This window comes from Lichenostomus cassidix, chromosome 13, assembly GCF_008360975.1.
Source record: "Lichenostomus cassidix isolate B80296 chromosome 13, HeHo_3.0, whole genome shotgun sequence".
NCBI classification, from domain to species: Eukaryota; Metazoa; Chordata; class Aves; order Passeriformes; family Meliphagidae; genus Lichenostomus; species Lichenostomus cassidix.
Window position 1 is genome coordinate 16,698,687 of NC_139494.1, and position 15,325 is coordinate 16,714,011.

At 54.2% G+C, this 15,325-nt stretch overlaps 1 protein-coding gene across 6 annotated transcripts in view; it reads right to left on the reverse strand.

Moving 5' to 3' along the window:
- SH3PXD2B (SH3 and PX domains 2B) overlaps nucleotides 1-13,490 on the reverse strand; it is a 61,740-nt gene extending 48,250 nt beyond the window's left edge. For all 6 annotated transcript variants that reach the window (XM_085074008.1, XM_085074007.1, XM_085074006.1 and 3 more), the window contains exons 1-2: nucleotides 13,321-13,490; nucleotides 2,797-2,877 (exon numbers count right to left, since the gene is read on the reverse strand). In XM_085074008.1, coding sequence (XP_084930134.1) covers nucleotides 2,797-2,877; nucleotides 13,321-13,392 — 153 coding nt within the window. In that variant the 5' untranslated portion in view covers nucleotides 13,393-13,490. The remainder of the gene's footprint in view (nucleotides 1-2,796; nucleotides 2,878-13,320) is intronic.
- Nucleotides 13,491-15,325: the final 1,835 nt, after the last annotated feature.

A 15,325-nucleotide genomic window follows, 5' to 3' on the forward strand; every position in this document is an offset into this window, starting at 1 on the left:
GAAGGTGACAAGTGACTCAGCTGTGGCCGCAGTGGGAATATCAGGAGAAAATCCCTGATCCAGGAGCCACTCCCACAGCCCTGAGCTGCAGCATCTCCTCAGCCCCAGCAGCTCCTCTCTCCCACTTGGATCCAATCCCATGATCCTGGCAGGAACAATCACTGACAGCCAAAGAGCACCAAACTTCCCCCAAATGCTGCTCTTGAAACAGCAAAACTCCTGACAGGACTATGGGAAGCACAGCCAGCATCACTGGGAACACTGATTTTGAAGGAACAAACATCCCAACCCAAACATGCATGTGCTGGGATTGCTCAAGGCTGCTCCAAGAAGAATGAAGAAATTTGGATGGATTTTCCCTGGATAACACGAAAAGACAGATTCTTGACACGAAGATCACCTGCGACTCAAATTTCCAACTCTTCCTCCAGCACATGAAAAAGATCATCACAACTGGACCTAGGAAAAATATTTTCCCCTCTTGCTGTTTTCAGAAGCAGCTGAACCACTTCAGTCCCTCACTTATTTTGTGAGGGGTTGTGTGGAATTTTTTTTTTTTTTTTTTTAAATAACCAGAGGCATGAATAATTTCCAGCACGGAAAATTTCTGCCTAAAGAGCTAAAATTGGCATAGAATCATCCAAGAGTCACACAAGAAAGGCCTCCAGCAATGGCAACACTCAGAGCTACCAAGCCTACCTAGAGCATTTTTTTCCACTGTGCTCACAGGATCTGTTTCACTCCTCTCCTCTCAATCCAATTTCCACTGTCCTGCACCACAAGTTTAAAATAAGGACACCAGGAAGCATGTGTGATAAGGGGGAAGGAAGGGGAAAACCACAGCTTCTTTCATTCCTTCAACAGAGCCAACAAGGAGTGCTTGTTGTTTTTTTTTTTTTCCTATTCTTAAGAAAAAGTTGCAGGGAACGGCAAAGGGGAGAGATATTTGCTTTAAACTTTCACGAGTTTAATATGATATATATCTATATGTATTTATAAAGTATCTCAGCTTCTAAAGGTGTTTTGGAGCCTCTGGCTCCAGGGAGGATGATGTTTTCCATCTCAGGAGTGTTCATCCAGCCAGGATGGAGGGAGTGAGACAGGGAGGACAACCACGATTCCCCACATTCTCCCCCAGCCCAGGGAAGAAGCACCAGCTTGCCACAAAATCCCCAAAAAGCAGTGCATGGAATGAGCTTGGCCACCACCTTGGAGCAGCAGTGAAGAAGAGATGCTGCAGAGAAGGAAGCACGAGGTCCATTTCCTCCCAGCCCTGGCTCCTGCCCAACAGCTGTTGGCTGTTTATTTACTTCCATAATTTCCTTGGTTACACAAGCAGCTGCTCCCAGCTTAACCCCTGCCTGGGCCACCCCACCTGGGGCTGTGACAGCAGCACGGGGCAGGGAGGGACAGCCAGAGCTGGTCACCTCAGCACTGCCACTGATGTGAGCACAGCTGAGGTGAGCAGCATCTGACCAATCCCACCAGCCAGCTGAAGCTGGGAAAGCCATCTGCCTTCCCAGGGGCTGCTCTGCTGGGCAGGCAGGAATTCCAGCAGTGGCTGTGGATGCAGAGCTGGCAGGAAAGGCTTTCTCCTTGCCCTGTGGAACACAGCCCAAGGTGATGCCCAGCCTCAGTGAGAGAGCTGTGGGGACACAGGGTGCCCAGCTCCTCTCCTGGTGCCACAAACAGCCCAGCAAGGCCATCCCAGTGGCCCCTCTGGCAGCTGCAGAGATCCCTTCATGCATTTTCTCTCCTCCTCTGCACAGAGCCTGTTCCAGCAGCTCCGTTTGTGTTTTGGCTCACAAAGCCCAGCCAGACCCCTTGGCTCATCTCCACCGAGGAGGAGGTGGAAAACACCCTTTGCCTGCTCACCCAGAGCTCTGCTTTGGGTTTTCTGCAGCCCAGCCTGTCCCAGTTGCCTTTCCAGCCTCCTCCCTCCCAGTTCCATTTTCCTCCTGGCTCCCTCCTGCACCAGCAGGGAATTAAATCATAAAATCACGGAATGGCCTGGGTTGGAAGGAACCTTAAAGATCACTTTGCTACATGAGCAGGGACATCTTCTACCACACCAGATTGCTCAGAGCTCCATCCAGCCTGGCCTTGGACACTCCCAGGGATCCAGGGGCAGCCACAGCTTCTCTGGGCACCCTGTGCCAGGGCCTGCCCACCCTCACAGGGAAGAATTTCTTCCCAATATCCCATCTAAACCTAATTTCTCCATTTGAAGCCATTCCCCCATCTCCTGTCACTTCATGCTTTTGTAAAAAGTCCCTCTCCATCTTCCTGCCTGGCTCCCTCCAGCAGCCATTGCCAGCTGCCCTCTGGGCTGGCAGGGCCAGTGGCCACTTGCCTAGGACCTGCTCCAGGGCATCAGGTGTTTTCCAGTGGCAAACTGCTGCTTTGCTGTGGCAGCAGCTGGGAAAGCCACAGGAATGGAATTTGGACCTAACTCTAACAAAATCCTCCCCCAAAGCAAACAACTCCCCCCATCAATAAACCCCCAGCAGCTGCACAGATCTGTGCAGCATGAATTCCAACACAGCCCTGAGACAGCAGAACTCCAGCACTGGGACATGCTGAAGGCTCTGATTGTGCAAGGGGCACTGGGGTGAAGAGCCCAGCCAGCTTCTGAGGTGGCTTTTTCCTTGCTGCCTCAGGGATGCCCAAAGCTGTGCTCAGATTGCCTCAGATTGAAGCATTTTCTGGTCGATCAGGAATCACTGATGGTGCAAAGCAGAACCCTCAGCTCCCCAGCCTGGCCAGGCAAAGCCCCAGGAGATGAGGAATTCCCACCTGCAGGTCGAAGAACTTGCTGTACCGGCGGTAAATGACCTCGGTGGCTCCATTGGACCAGGTGACCTTGATGATGTAGACCTGCAGGGGACAGAGGGACAAATCAGAAAGGAAAAAAAAACCCAAAAAACGAAACCCAACAAGCCCCCAGCACAACCCAAAAAGCTCCAGTGCAGCCCCCACAGCTGGGAGACAACCTTGGGAACACTTCAGATCACTTCATCACAACACAACACAAAGCTTAAATTATTAAGCTCCACTGCTGCAGCTTAAATAAATGTTTATTTCTAGTTGTGAACTGAGCTCTGTGGCTCTAAGCAGGGGCACACGTTGAATGTGAAATGACACTTCTGTGCAAAAACACAGCACAAATCCCTCCAGACAGAAGAGTTAATAACTCAGCCTTGGCCACCCGATTTAGAGCTGCAGCATCAAATTTGATGTTGAGATCCCAGAGCAGCACCTGCACCAGCCTGACCCCTGAAACTGGGACTGCAACAGGGAATTAACTTGAATTAACCAAGTTCCCAAGGGTTGAAACTCCACCTGTTTGGGTTTGGGTTTCTTACACTTGCTGGGATGGAAATCACCCTCCTGATCCTTAAAATGCTGCACAATCAATCCCAGGAATTGCAGGTTGTTCACATGAGCATGACCAGGCTTTAACTGGGGATGAATGCAAAACAAAACACCAAACCCATTCCATCATTCATTCTTCTGCGAAGGACAACAAGCAAATCACAGAGTGAGGCAATCCCTGAGCTAATGCCCTCCCTTGTTTTGCACAGAAAGCAGAGATAACCCTTGATGAAGTGCCAGTGTAACACCCAAGTGATACAAATCTCAAATTGATAACAGATTGACTGAGCAGAACCAAAGGGATTTTTTTTCCCTCCTAACTCGTGTCCTTATTTCCAGCAGAAATTCAAGTATCAATTCCCTGGAGAAGGAACAGAACACTCAGAAGCTCAGGGGAAGGGAACTGCTAGAACTTCTGCTAGCAAAATCAAGCATGAAGGCTCTTAAATGCTGATATTTTAGAGTTTAAAACAGAATCCCCCAAGTGTTTCACACGGTTTTTCCCACTGGGATACCCATTTTTGCAGGTGCTGGAATGTGACCAACATCCTAGCCCAATATCAGAACTCGAACACCATGAGTCTCACATGGACAGCACAACGCTCAATTATTTATCAAACCTACTCCACTGGGCTGCTAAAATCCTAAGCCAAATCTCACTCTGCTGCTCAGGGAGCTGGCACAGCCTGAGCCACCAAGGTGAGGACACTCCTGACGGGTGACAAACTCCTCCCAGCGGAATCAATTCCAAATTAGCACACCAACTGAGGTAGCAAGAGGGATGAAGTTCTTACTGCTGAAATAAAGAACTTCCCTCCTGTCAAACCATCAATTAAATGGCCACTTTTGTTGAACTTGGGGTGGGTTGGAAGGGACCTTAAAGAGTTTCTCCTTCCACTCCAGCCATGGCAGGGACACCTTCCACTGTCCCAGGTTGCTCCAAGAACCATCCAGCCTGGCCTTGGACACTGCCAGGGATCCAGGGGCAGCACAGCTTCTCTGGGCCTCCCCACCCTCCCAGGGAACAATCCCTTCCCAAAATCCCATCTAAACCCACTCTCTCAATCTGAAGCCATCCCCCACTCTGCTCTCCTTCACCAACTCTCCTTTTGAGATGAAGGATCTGCACTTTCTCTGGATTTACACAAGGAAGACAGATGGATTCTGCAAGACAACACAACATCTGCTCCAGCTGTGCAGCCCAGGAAGGACCTCGTCGAGCTCCACCACCCCACCAGCAAACCAAGGGTTAACCCGCTGGTAAAACACACTCAACCTCCTTTCCCCTCACCCCAGGACTTGCTGCTGGGCCAGCATGAGCTCATGTGGGCTGGAAGCTCAGCTGATATCCCAGCCTCTTACCAGTCTCCAGCACTCCTCGGGGTTGTATCACCGCTGGCTGCCTGCCTGGAGAGAGCCTCGCACTGGGGCAGCACCAGGAGCCAACTCTGCCTCATTGTTTATTCCCCTCCTGCCTTTATTTGGAGTCAACAGCTCATTAGACTGGGATTTTAATCAGGATGTGGATATAGCCGAGCCAAAATAATTCGGAGCTCTTGAGGGTAATGAAGCCACGAGGTTTGAGGGCACAGCAGGCTTGCTGGTGCCCTTTGCAGCTGAGGGAAGGAGAGTTTCTCCTCAGTGATGAGCTGTTCTGCTGAGATGCAGATCTCCCAGGAGGCAGGAGAAGTTTCCTGCACATCCCTTTCCAGCAGAAAGGTCTCCAGGGTATCTCCCCAACCTGCTTGTGGAAAGCAGAGAAGATGGGGAAGCCCACAGGGATGGGAGATTCCCAGTGCCTGTGAAACCTGGGGAAAGCCAACTTCCTCTCTTTTTGGGAATATTCCTCGTCCTTCCCACAGCCCCAATCCCATCAAGGGTCAGAACCATCCCAGATCTTTTGGTTTTTTCCAATATCTAATCCATCCCTGCTGTCCTAGGGATAAAGAGCCACCAGAAAACACAACTCTGGTGCTCTCCTCAACTACCAACCAGAGTGCAGCTCTGGAGAGGTTTGAACAGTTTGAACACGTTTGAACCACCTAGGGATGGTTTCATTGGACATGAGGCACCAACCTCCCACAGACCCACAAAAACAGAGAAAATTCCCTTTTTCAGGTGCTTTTGGGAAACACTCCCAACGACCAGGACAGCTTTAAAAACATTGCCCTTCGTCTGAAGTTTCCCCTCCTGGCCTGGCACTGCCCCGTGTCCTGCCAGGAGCAGCACCATGAAATAACAACCCAAATAAACCGAATTTTGTCCCAGCAGGAGCCACCCCATCAGCTGCCCCCAGCCCTGCAGAACTGCTCTGAGAAGAGGCTTTTTCCCAGCCCACGTGGGGGTGAGAACATGTGGAAACACTTATTCCATGGGTCTTCTCCAGCTCGGATTTCCATGGGTATTCAAGGGAATAACCCAGAGAAAGCACCAGCACCCTTTTTCCGTGGAGAGGGCGAGGGTGGCTGGCATGGCCTCTGGAATTTGCACCCTCAGGGATGGGGTGGCACTGGGATCTGCCCCAGGATGTCCTGAGGGGTGGCAGGAAGGGGTGGCTGATCCAAGCAGGGCGCTCTGCAATCCCAGCACGTGGGCTGGGCCCTCGGCCAAAGCCAACAGCTGAGCTGTCCAAATCCCAAAGATCCAAATATCTGCAGCCCTTCCCAGCCAGCTGCACCAGGGGAGGGAAGGAGCTGAGGCAGTGAAACCCAGGAATGGTGGCTGCCCTCCCTCACTGCCTCTGGAAAGGACATCTTATCCTTCTCCCAGCCCTGAGTTTCCAGCTCTGGGAGGTACAGAAGCCACGGGAACAATTTTTGGGGTGCAGGTGGATGTTTAATGCCAGGTGAGAGGAGCATTTCTCATGAACACCAAAACCTCTCCATGCTCCCATCCTGAGAAGGAACAGATCCTTCCCAGAAAACAGAAATTTACAGATGCAAAAGGCTGAATAAAACAGATTCCATGGGGATTTGGCTTCCAAACTCCTTGGGATCCCAACCTCCCTACATTACAAGGAAATAGCCACATACCAACTACTTAAAAATCACCAGCAGAGAAGTGAGACATCAGGACCACCAAGGTGCTCTCCTTCATCACACCAAGTGCCCTAAATGGAAATAAAATATGGAAAAAGGCCCAGGAGATCCTTCAGCCTTCCCAGTAAGCATCAGGAGCTTGGTCCCCTCCCTCCCCAGCCAGCATCTGTCACTGCTGTCCCCTCCCCAGCACCTCTGGAGAGGCAGCTCAGTGGAAAACGGGGCTGAAAACCTTCAGAAGGGAGCTGTCACCAAAGTGACAGCTTGCTCCCAGAAATGCAAATGGCACCTGGCCAACCATGCCAGAGCTGTCAGAGAGAGCTGCCAGTCAGGCGGGGTGGCAGCAAGGAACTCTGCAGCTGGGGGAACACACCAGCAACTCCTGTCAGGAGAGAGCCACAGGGAGATCCAGGACATCCCTCCTGGGCAGGAAGGCAGCCCAGGCAGGGACAGAGCTCTGGGAGGCTGCAGAGCCAGCTGAGGCACAGCCAGAGCCATGGGAGTCACGGGGAAGGGAGCGCGGGACAGAGGCGATGAGCAGCCAGTGCGGATCTGCAAAGGGCAGCCAGAGATTTCTTTTTTTTTTTTAATTTCTTTTCCTCCTGCAGAAATGAAGCAGCAAGCCCTGGGAGCAGTCAGCCAGCAGAAGTGGTTTTGCAGGGGCTGCTGGAGAGCCCTGGTGCTGCACACAGCAGTGACTGTCACTGCTCAAAGGGGATCCAGGACTCTGCAGCAATTCCCAAATTCTCCGTCTTGCCCTTCCCCAAGAGGCACAATGTGCCATAAAACAGCACGGGGAGAGAGAGAGAGAGGAGCTGATTCAAACTGCTGACTTGAGGCAAGGAAATTAAGAACAGACACAGAGAAAAAAAAAATAAAATAACAGAACCAGTTTCCCGTTCTTGAACACGAGGCCGTGTGACCTTGGAGAAGAATCACTTCTGGACTCCTCACATAAACACACCAGGACAAGCTGGGAAGCAGCCTGGGCTGCTTAAATGTGAGCAGGAAGGAGGCAGAGTGAAGGTGAGGAAAGCCTAGAGCTGCACTTTCAGCCTCTCTCCTCCTACAGGAGTTTTCCAAAGTTTGGCATGGAGACTCTCAAGGCACCCTGGCTGGGGGAGATGCACATGAATCCCCCTAGGAAGGTTTTGGGATGCAGCAGCTGCCTGGGAGCTCTGCCTGCTGAGCCCAGCAGCAAGTCCAGGCCAAGCTCAGCACCATCCAGCTGTGCCAGAACCAGCACAGCCATCCCAACATCAGCTCTCCTGAATACCTTCACCATGGTGGCTCTGCAGTGATCCCGGAGCTTCCCTGGCATCATGGATGGGGCAGGGTGGAAGGACACCTCCAGGGGAATGCAGGGACACCAGGGAAGGTCCCCAGGCTCCAGCAGAGCTCCTGCAGCAGCTCCAGACATAACAGCCTCCAGCGGGGGCAGAGCTGTCTGCAGAGCTGTTTCCAAAGGCTCGGAGCCTGTGTGGTCTCGGGTCCAGGGAGACTCTGCACAATAAACCTCTCTGTGGAAAACTCCACATATTTAAAGCATCTTTCAGCAGCAGAAGGGAAAAGCATCAGTCAAAGGCATCAGGCTTTTGATTTCACCCACACTACCCCGACCTTGAAACGAGGGGAGATGTGAGAGCTTCACCCTCCCTTCGGCCAGCACACGAGGAACCCAAAGGGGCAGAAAAACCAAAAGGAGCTGAGCAACCCAGCCAAGGCAGAGCGGGGTTTAATATAGAAAAGGGAGTGGGAAATTGTAAGAGGAAAAGAAGAAAAAAAAAAAAAAGGAGGGAGGTGGCTGGAAACAAAGAAAGTTCTTGGCACCAAGCTGCTGTGCTTGGCCCCTCTCCATCAGCCTTCTCTGCCGCAGGCGTGCAGGGCTGGGGAGGGGAGAGGGGAGATCTTGTGCCATGGGATGTCACAGCGTGGAGCAGAGAGGGAGAGCCAAGCCCCAGTGCAGGGAGCAGACAGCCTGTGAGCCCCTGAGCCCTGCTGTGGGATGGAGAGGTGGGGAAGGGCTGAGCCAGCACTGGGGAAGGCATGGAGGAGGCATGGAGATGGCATGAAGGCATTCCAGCAGCAGCTCCATGCCACCAGGGATGCTGCCCTGGTCCCTCTGGCAAAGCAGAGGCAGAAGCACCAAGTCAGAGCTGCAGGGAGCTGGGGAACAGGGACAGAGGCAGCAGCAGGGCAGGAATATCCCAACACCACCTGAGCCAGCCTGACCACACACCCAGGACTGCAGAGCAGCTCCCTCCCCTCTCTCCAGTGCATCCCTTTGGTCTTTACCCTCTTCCCACTGCACTGCTGGCAGTCTGGCAGGGTACAGCACTGCTGGGACACAAAGGACACACAGACAAGGTTGTGCCCAAGGCAGGGACCCAAGGACAGCCCAGCAGGGCCTGACAGACCCCTCAGTCACGCAACAAACACAGCCACTCGTCTGGCCATGTCACACTGAAGGTCACACATATGGATTCCTCTGTTTCCTATTTCCCACTGCAGCACACAAGGGCAGGAAGACAGAGATACCCTCCAGAGCAGAGCTGTGGGGATCAAGGTCAGCAGAGCTGAAGCAGGCAGAGGCTGGAATGGCCCCAGTGCTGAAAAGTTCATTATTTGTGCAATGCTGCAACTGAGGGTGAGCATCAGCTTCCCCCACGGAGCAGCTCCTGCCTCAGTGGCCACGGGCCAGGATGGATTTGGCCTCTCCACTGAGCTGCCACATTCAAGGTTTCCAACAGCCTTGAGTAACGTGACTGGGGAAGAAAAAACAAAGGAGGGTTTGGGTTTGAGTGCTGGTTTTCATCCACAGAGCCAAGAGTGCTCCACAAAACCCCTGAGAGGGGAGGGGGAAAGGCTGCTCAGCTCTGTGGGGCAGAGCAGGACCAGGCAGGACAGAGTAAAATTTCTTTGGGATGATGGGACAGCATCATCCAGCTGACAGGAAATGGGATGAGACACGGCACAGGCACAGGATACAGCAGGAAAACACCACTAAGGATGCTGAGAAAGCCCTCAAAGCTTTCAAAGCCACCAAGAGTCAGTCAGCCTGCAGCTTCCTGGGCTCCCCCTTTCACTCCTAGTTTGGTCAACTGGGAACTCTGCACTGCATGGATTTCACACTACTCACATCACCTCCTGCTTCCTCCCTGTGCTCCTCAGCTGCCCACAGGACATTCCCACCATTCCGAGGGCATGGTCACCCTTCCCAGGGAGCAGAGCAGGGAGAAGTCATCCCCTGATGTCCTTTTGAAGCCAAACGAGCAGAATGATTCACAAGGGCAGAAATAACCCTGAAAACCCCCAGGAATAACTCAGCTGTGCAGGTGACACCATGCCAGGTCCCCACTGAGCTCTGTCCAGCTGGGCAACCAGGGGACCACCAGGGACCACCAAACAGTCCATGGGGAAGGTGTTCTGCAGAAATACCTTCAGCTCTGTAAATACAAGGCACTGAAGGACCATTAAAGTGCAGATTATTGGCAGCTCTGTCCTCCTGCCATTCAAACTCTCTTATCACTCCCTAATCGATTGCAGATAAGCAGTGGGGTTGGGCTGGACGACGAATGAAACCACAAATGGCCTCACCACGACAAGGAACAGAAATCCCTAATCCCAGCCTCCCATCACGCCACAAATTCCACATCAAAAATACACCACATTCACTTTTTGAAGGCGGCTCTCTTCAAATTTGTTTTAAAATATCTGCAGATCCCATCAGCCAGATTCCTCCACACATTGTTAATTACTTTCACAACAAAGCTGCCACAAATGAGGTCTTCACCTCATTTAAAGTTTGCCATCTTGGTCACTGGGTTTGCAAAATAAATAGTCTGCTGAACAACTATTTTGAATTTCCCTTTGCAGGGCTACATGGAGGCTTGGAATGGAAGTCCTGTGAGAACATAATCCAGCTCTCCCAATGAACTAACCCACCCAAACAGCACGCTGCTCTCTCTTCCCTGTCGGATGGATATATATCATTTTGGATGGTGCTCCAGAACAACTATTTAAACCTATATAACTGGGGAAATGCTCTTGGTAGGCAGAAATGGAGATGGGATTCAATGGCTTTGCTATTAACACACACAAAACACACACATTGCAGCTGTATCAAAAAAAAAAAACATCCTGAAGCTTGCCCAAGGGAAAGAAAACCACCCAGAGCTGGATTTAGTAAGAAAAAGTTTTATTTTAGGGCTTCTACTCGAGAATAACAAACACAACACTATTAAAAGGTCCCACGTGAAGTCCTTTAAAGGAAAATCTAGTCTGTCTCAACTATGGCTTTGTTTTGGGTCTTTTCTGAATAAACATTCATTTATCACAGGCTTGGCCAGACCAGAGAAATGACAGTCTGCTACTCTGTCTCTCACAATGATTATTTTTAAACTTTACTCTTGGACTTTGCCTTTTCAGATTTGCAGGATGGCCCCACAGCCCTTGCTGGCAGCATCCCTGAGCTGTGATCCCTCAACAGGAGATTTTCTGGGAAATGCTGCTGCAGAGGGATGGAAACCCCATTTTCCTTGGATAATTGGCTGCCATGAGCATCCTGCAGCAAACACCTGCACCAGGATCATTTCTCACTGCCCCAGCCAGGTAATGCCCCCCAAAAAAGCCTGAAGACAAGAGGCACAAGTTTGAGAGCACAGAGCTATGTTTGGGTTCCCAGTTGAACCCTGACACTCAGCTCAGCACCTTGCTGGGTCCTTACCCTGCAATTTGGGGGAATTTTGTGCCTCCTGCTCCACAGCAGAGCTGCAAAACCCCAACTTTTTGTCTCAGGCGACACAACTCTTTTTGTATGAACGACCAAAGCGAAAGGCAAACCAGAGCAGCCTGAATAGAGCCAGCTCTCCCCAGGGCAGGTGCAACAAGGACTTTGAAACACTGGCTCGATCTCACCTTTCTGGGAAAGTGGAATTCATAACTTTGTGCTGAGCAACACAAGTGCACCTTTGTCCAGCAAAGAGAATCCTCTGGCCAGCACAGAGGAGCCTGAGCAGGGCAGGTCACTCATCGGTCAGCTGGCACAGAGGCAACAGGAGGGAAAGGCAGCGTGGTCTGCAGCCTCCCCGGGGCCAGGGAGTCCTCCAGAACTCCCCAGGGCCAGGGAGAGCTGCTCAGGGATGGAGCAGAGCCCATCTGCAGGGAGCAAAGGTTATCCACGGACACTTGGTGGTCAGCTCGGATTCACAGCGTGCCAGCAGCAGCCACGGTCTGCACGACTCAGCCATGATTTGCTGCCTCTCCCTCTCTTTGCAGGAGGAGGAAGGGAGGGGAAAAAAGGTTTTGGTTTCATGTAATGAACCGGCTTTGTGGATCTGCCTGGTTCTATCGATTCCTCCAGCAAGGCGAGCGCTCCCATTCACTCCAGCTGCCTGCGAGCTGCCGGCCCCTCCCTGGCTCAGCCCTCTGCGAGCCACGCTGGCTCCTGCCGCTGCATTTCGGTCCAAGACGAGCCCAGGGAAAGCTCAGAGGCAGAGGGATGGCTGAGCAGGCTGACCGGCCGGGCTGGCCAGCTGTCACCACCCGGGAGCAGCCTCCCTCCTTCTCCCGCCGCTCCTGCCCCGCTGTCCCCACCCAGCCATCCAGCGCTCTGCTCAGAAAACACCGCTGCCCCAGTTTTGCAGCCTCGCAGGGATTATTTGTGCAATGCCCAACTCCACCCGGCTCTCCGTGACAATCCGTGCGCACAAAGCACGTCGCGTGCGCCACTCGGGGTGCTGTCCCAGCCGCGGGGACACCGCGGGGACATCGCTCCGGAGGGGCTGAAGGGACAGCAAGGAGCTGCCTGCCACAGGCCATCCCAGCCCGGCCTCGTTAGGGGACCTGGATCGGCCAAGACAAACAGCAAAGCTCCGCACGTAGGCGCTGCTTGGAGCGGAGCGGGGACACGGCTCGGCACGGCTCGGCACGGCTCGGCACGGCAAAGAGCACATCTGGAGCAGGCGCCAGGCTCAGGCAGGGCTGACAGAGCTGCAGGCAGGGCGGCAGGAAGAAGGGGCGATAAGGGGTGGGCGGCAGCAGCCACGCCGCACCCCTGGATGCAAGGAGAGACCCCTCTGCCCTCCCCGCGGCTGTCCTGCGATTGTCGCTCGCTGCCACAAACCAGCCGAGGGCACCCGGAGAAGCCCTTGAGCTCCGAAAAGCTGGCTGCTCCGACAGCAGATCCCAGCCAGAGCAAACACCACATCTGCACACCCAGCCCAAATGTGCCACGCACAGTGTGTCACTGGGTCACCCCAGCTCCGAAGGGAAAGGGGAGGGAAAGAACATTTCGGTCTTTGTTTTAAGGCTGTTGCCAGGATTCACCCAAAAGCTCTCCGCGGATAGCTGGAAACACACCAAAGTTTAAATCACAAAAAAAAAAAAAAAAGAAAGAAAAAAAGAAAAAACGAAAACCACATTCAAAAATAGACAAACCCACAACAGTTTGGAAGATGCCCCGGAGCACCAGGAAGGCGCTGGGCAGGATGCTGGGGACACGAGGGATCCTTCCCGGGCACCGAGCACTATCCAGGGGGCAGAAAGCAGCAGCCGGGTGGTCTCTTGCCCCGGGACTCTGCGACCAACAGGTCCCACGGCCCCTGTGCCAAGCGGCCGAAGGGGGCACGCTTCTCGGCGGTGCCCGCGCCCACTGCCCGGTGCCACCCCCGCCGCATCCCCGGGCATCCCCCGCGCAGGGTGGGCACCGGGAATGGGTCTGGGGGGCAGCGGCCGAGCATCCCCACGTTAGCAGGGGGGCACGGGGGATCCCCACGGGGCTGGCGGCACCCCCGGCAGCGCTGCCGCCCTCCTCCTCCTCCTCCTCCTCCTCCGTCCTCCCTTCCCGGAGCTCGGCGCGGAGCAGCGCCCGGCCTTTGTTCGCCCAGGGCCGGGCTGGGGCACTCACATAGTGCTTGTTGGGGATGCGCCGCTTCTGCACGTCCAGCACCTTCACCTCGGCGATGCTCCGCCTGGGCATCGCCGCTCCGTGCCCCTCGGGGAGCGGGGGACGCTGTGGCGCTCGCGGCGGGAGCGGAGCGGAGCGGCGGCTGTAGCGCGGCCGAGCCTCGCCGCGCCGCCCGCTGCCGGGGGTGGGAGGTGGCCCCGGCCCTGCCCGGCCTATCCCGGCCGCCGGGGCGGCCCCACCGCCGGCTGCTTAAAGGGCCGGCGGGCAGCGAGCGGCCCCCGGTGCGCCCGGGCTCGGTGCTGTGCGAGCGGGGCTGTGCCGCCGTGTCCCGCTCGCTCCATCGCTGGTTCTTCACCCCGCTCTCGCTCCAGCACAACAACCCCCAAAGCGGAGGGTTGGCCGCCGGCAGTCACATCCCTAAGGGATGCGGGAAATGAGCAGAGAAAGGTCTGTCCTGGTTAGCTCGGCGGAGCTGCCTTGCCCAGGACTCCCTGCATACCTGCGTGGGGAGACTGCTTACCAGGGCGTGTGGTGACAGGACAAGGGGAATGGCTCCAGACTGGAGGAGAGCAGGTTTGGGTTAGATATCAGGAAGGAATTCTTTGCCGTGAGCGTGGTGAGGCCCTGGCACAGGCTGTCCAGAGGCGTTCCATCCCTGGAGGTGTCCAAGGCCAGGCTGGATGGGGTGTGGAGCACCCTGGGATAGTGGAAGGTGTCCCTGCCCATGACAGGAGATGGCACGGGACGATTTTTAAGATCCCTTCCAACCCAAATCCTTCTGTGATTCTACCCCTGGGAGTCAGGAGCTGACCTGATGCATCCCATTCTCTTCCTGGCAGCCCCTCCTTGTGCCATGCCCTGTGCCCAGCTGTGCCCAGCTGTGCCCAGCTGTGCCCTTGTGCCAGCAGAGGGGACAGGGCAGTGCCCAGGCCCTTCCCCACACCAGCACTCACCCAACAGCCTCCTTCTTCCCAGCAGCTCCTCAACACGTGGCATAACCACAGCTCTCTTCCCCGTTGGGCTTTTAATTACATTATAAAGTTACTCAAGGCTTACACTGGCAGGTCATTAGTTTTCATATGAATTTAATTTAATCATAAACAACTCATCTCACTCCTTAGCGGCTCCTTAAATGTGGCTCTTTTTAATACTATTAACTTTGCTGCAGCCACCCCAGAGAATTAATGGAGGTGCAGGCAGGTTGCCAGTGCTTTATTGCCCCTCCCCAAGGGCTTGTCTCCATCCTGCTCCCCCTCAGCAAAGCCCCAGATCACAGTGCCCTGCAGAGGTGGCTGCAGAAGGGTTGCTGGGCTGTCAGAGGGGACATCAGGCCCCTGGTGACCTCCCTGGTGCAGACACAGCGCTGGGTTAGCCATGGAGCAGCTGCACATCATCCCCACCCCTGCCCCAGGCATTGCTCCTCAGTGAGAGGTGTTTTGAAGGCAGGAGGACATGGAGGTGACCTGTGGAATCCTCCCTGACTTCTGTCCTTCTGGCCTTCATATGGCATGCTGGGGCTGGAGGTGCTCATCAGGAGCCTGGGGTAGCACCAGCATCTGGAACTGCAGCTTCTGATGCTGTGTGGAGTGTCCAGACTGGAGCAGAAGCAGTTTTACTGGGTTTAAAAGCCTTGAAGGATGTGGAAATCCTCCAAAGGATGGTGAGGAAAACATCCAAAGCAGCTGTGCATCGTGCTGGTGGGAGAGTGGGTGTACACTGAGATGTGGAGCAATGGAGAAAGGGAATTAGGAGAGGAACGAAACAATTCCTGGTCTTCACACACTGAAAGGAAAAATTAAGGTAGAGAAACACTTCAGCATCAGCATCACCTTCCCCCCTGACCTGCTGAAGGGATTCCATCACTCCTGGGCCCTGACAGCACCCTGGCTGCAGCCTGGCAGCTCATGAGCACCCAGGAACGAGCAGGGCTTGGAGAGAACCACAGCTCAGGCTGCAAAATGGCTCCCGTGTTTAATTAACAAGTCTAATGAGGGCTGCTGGGAGG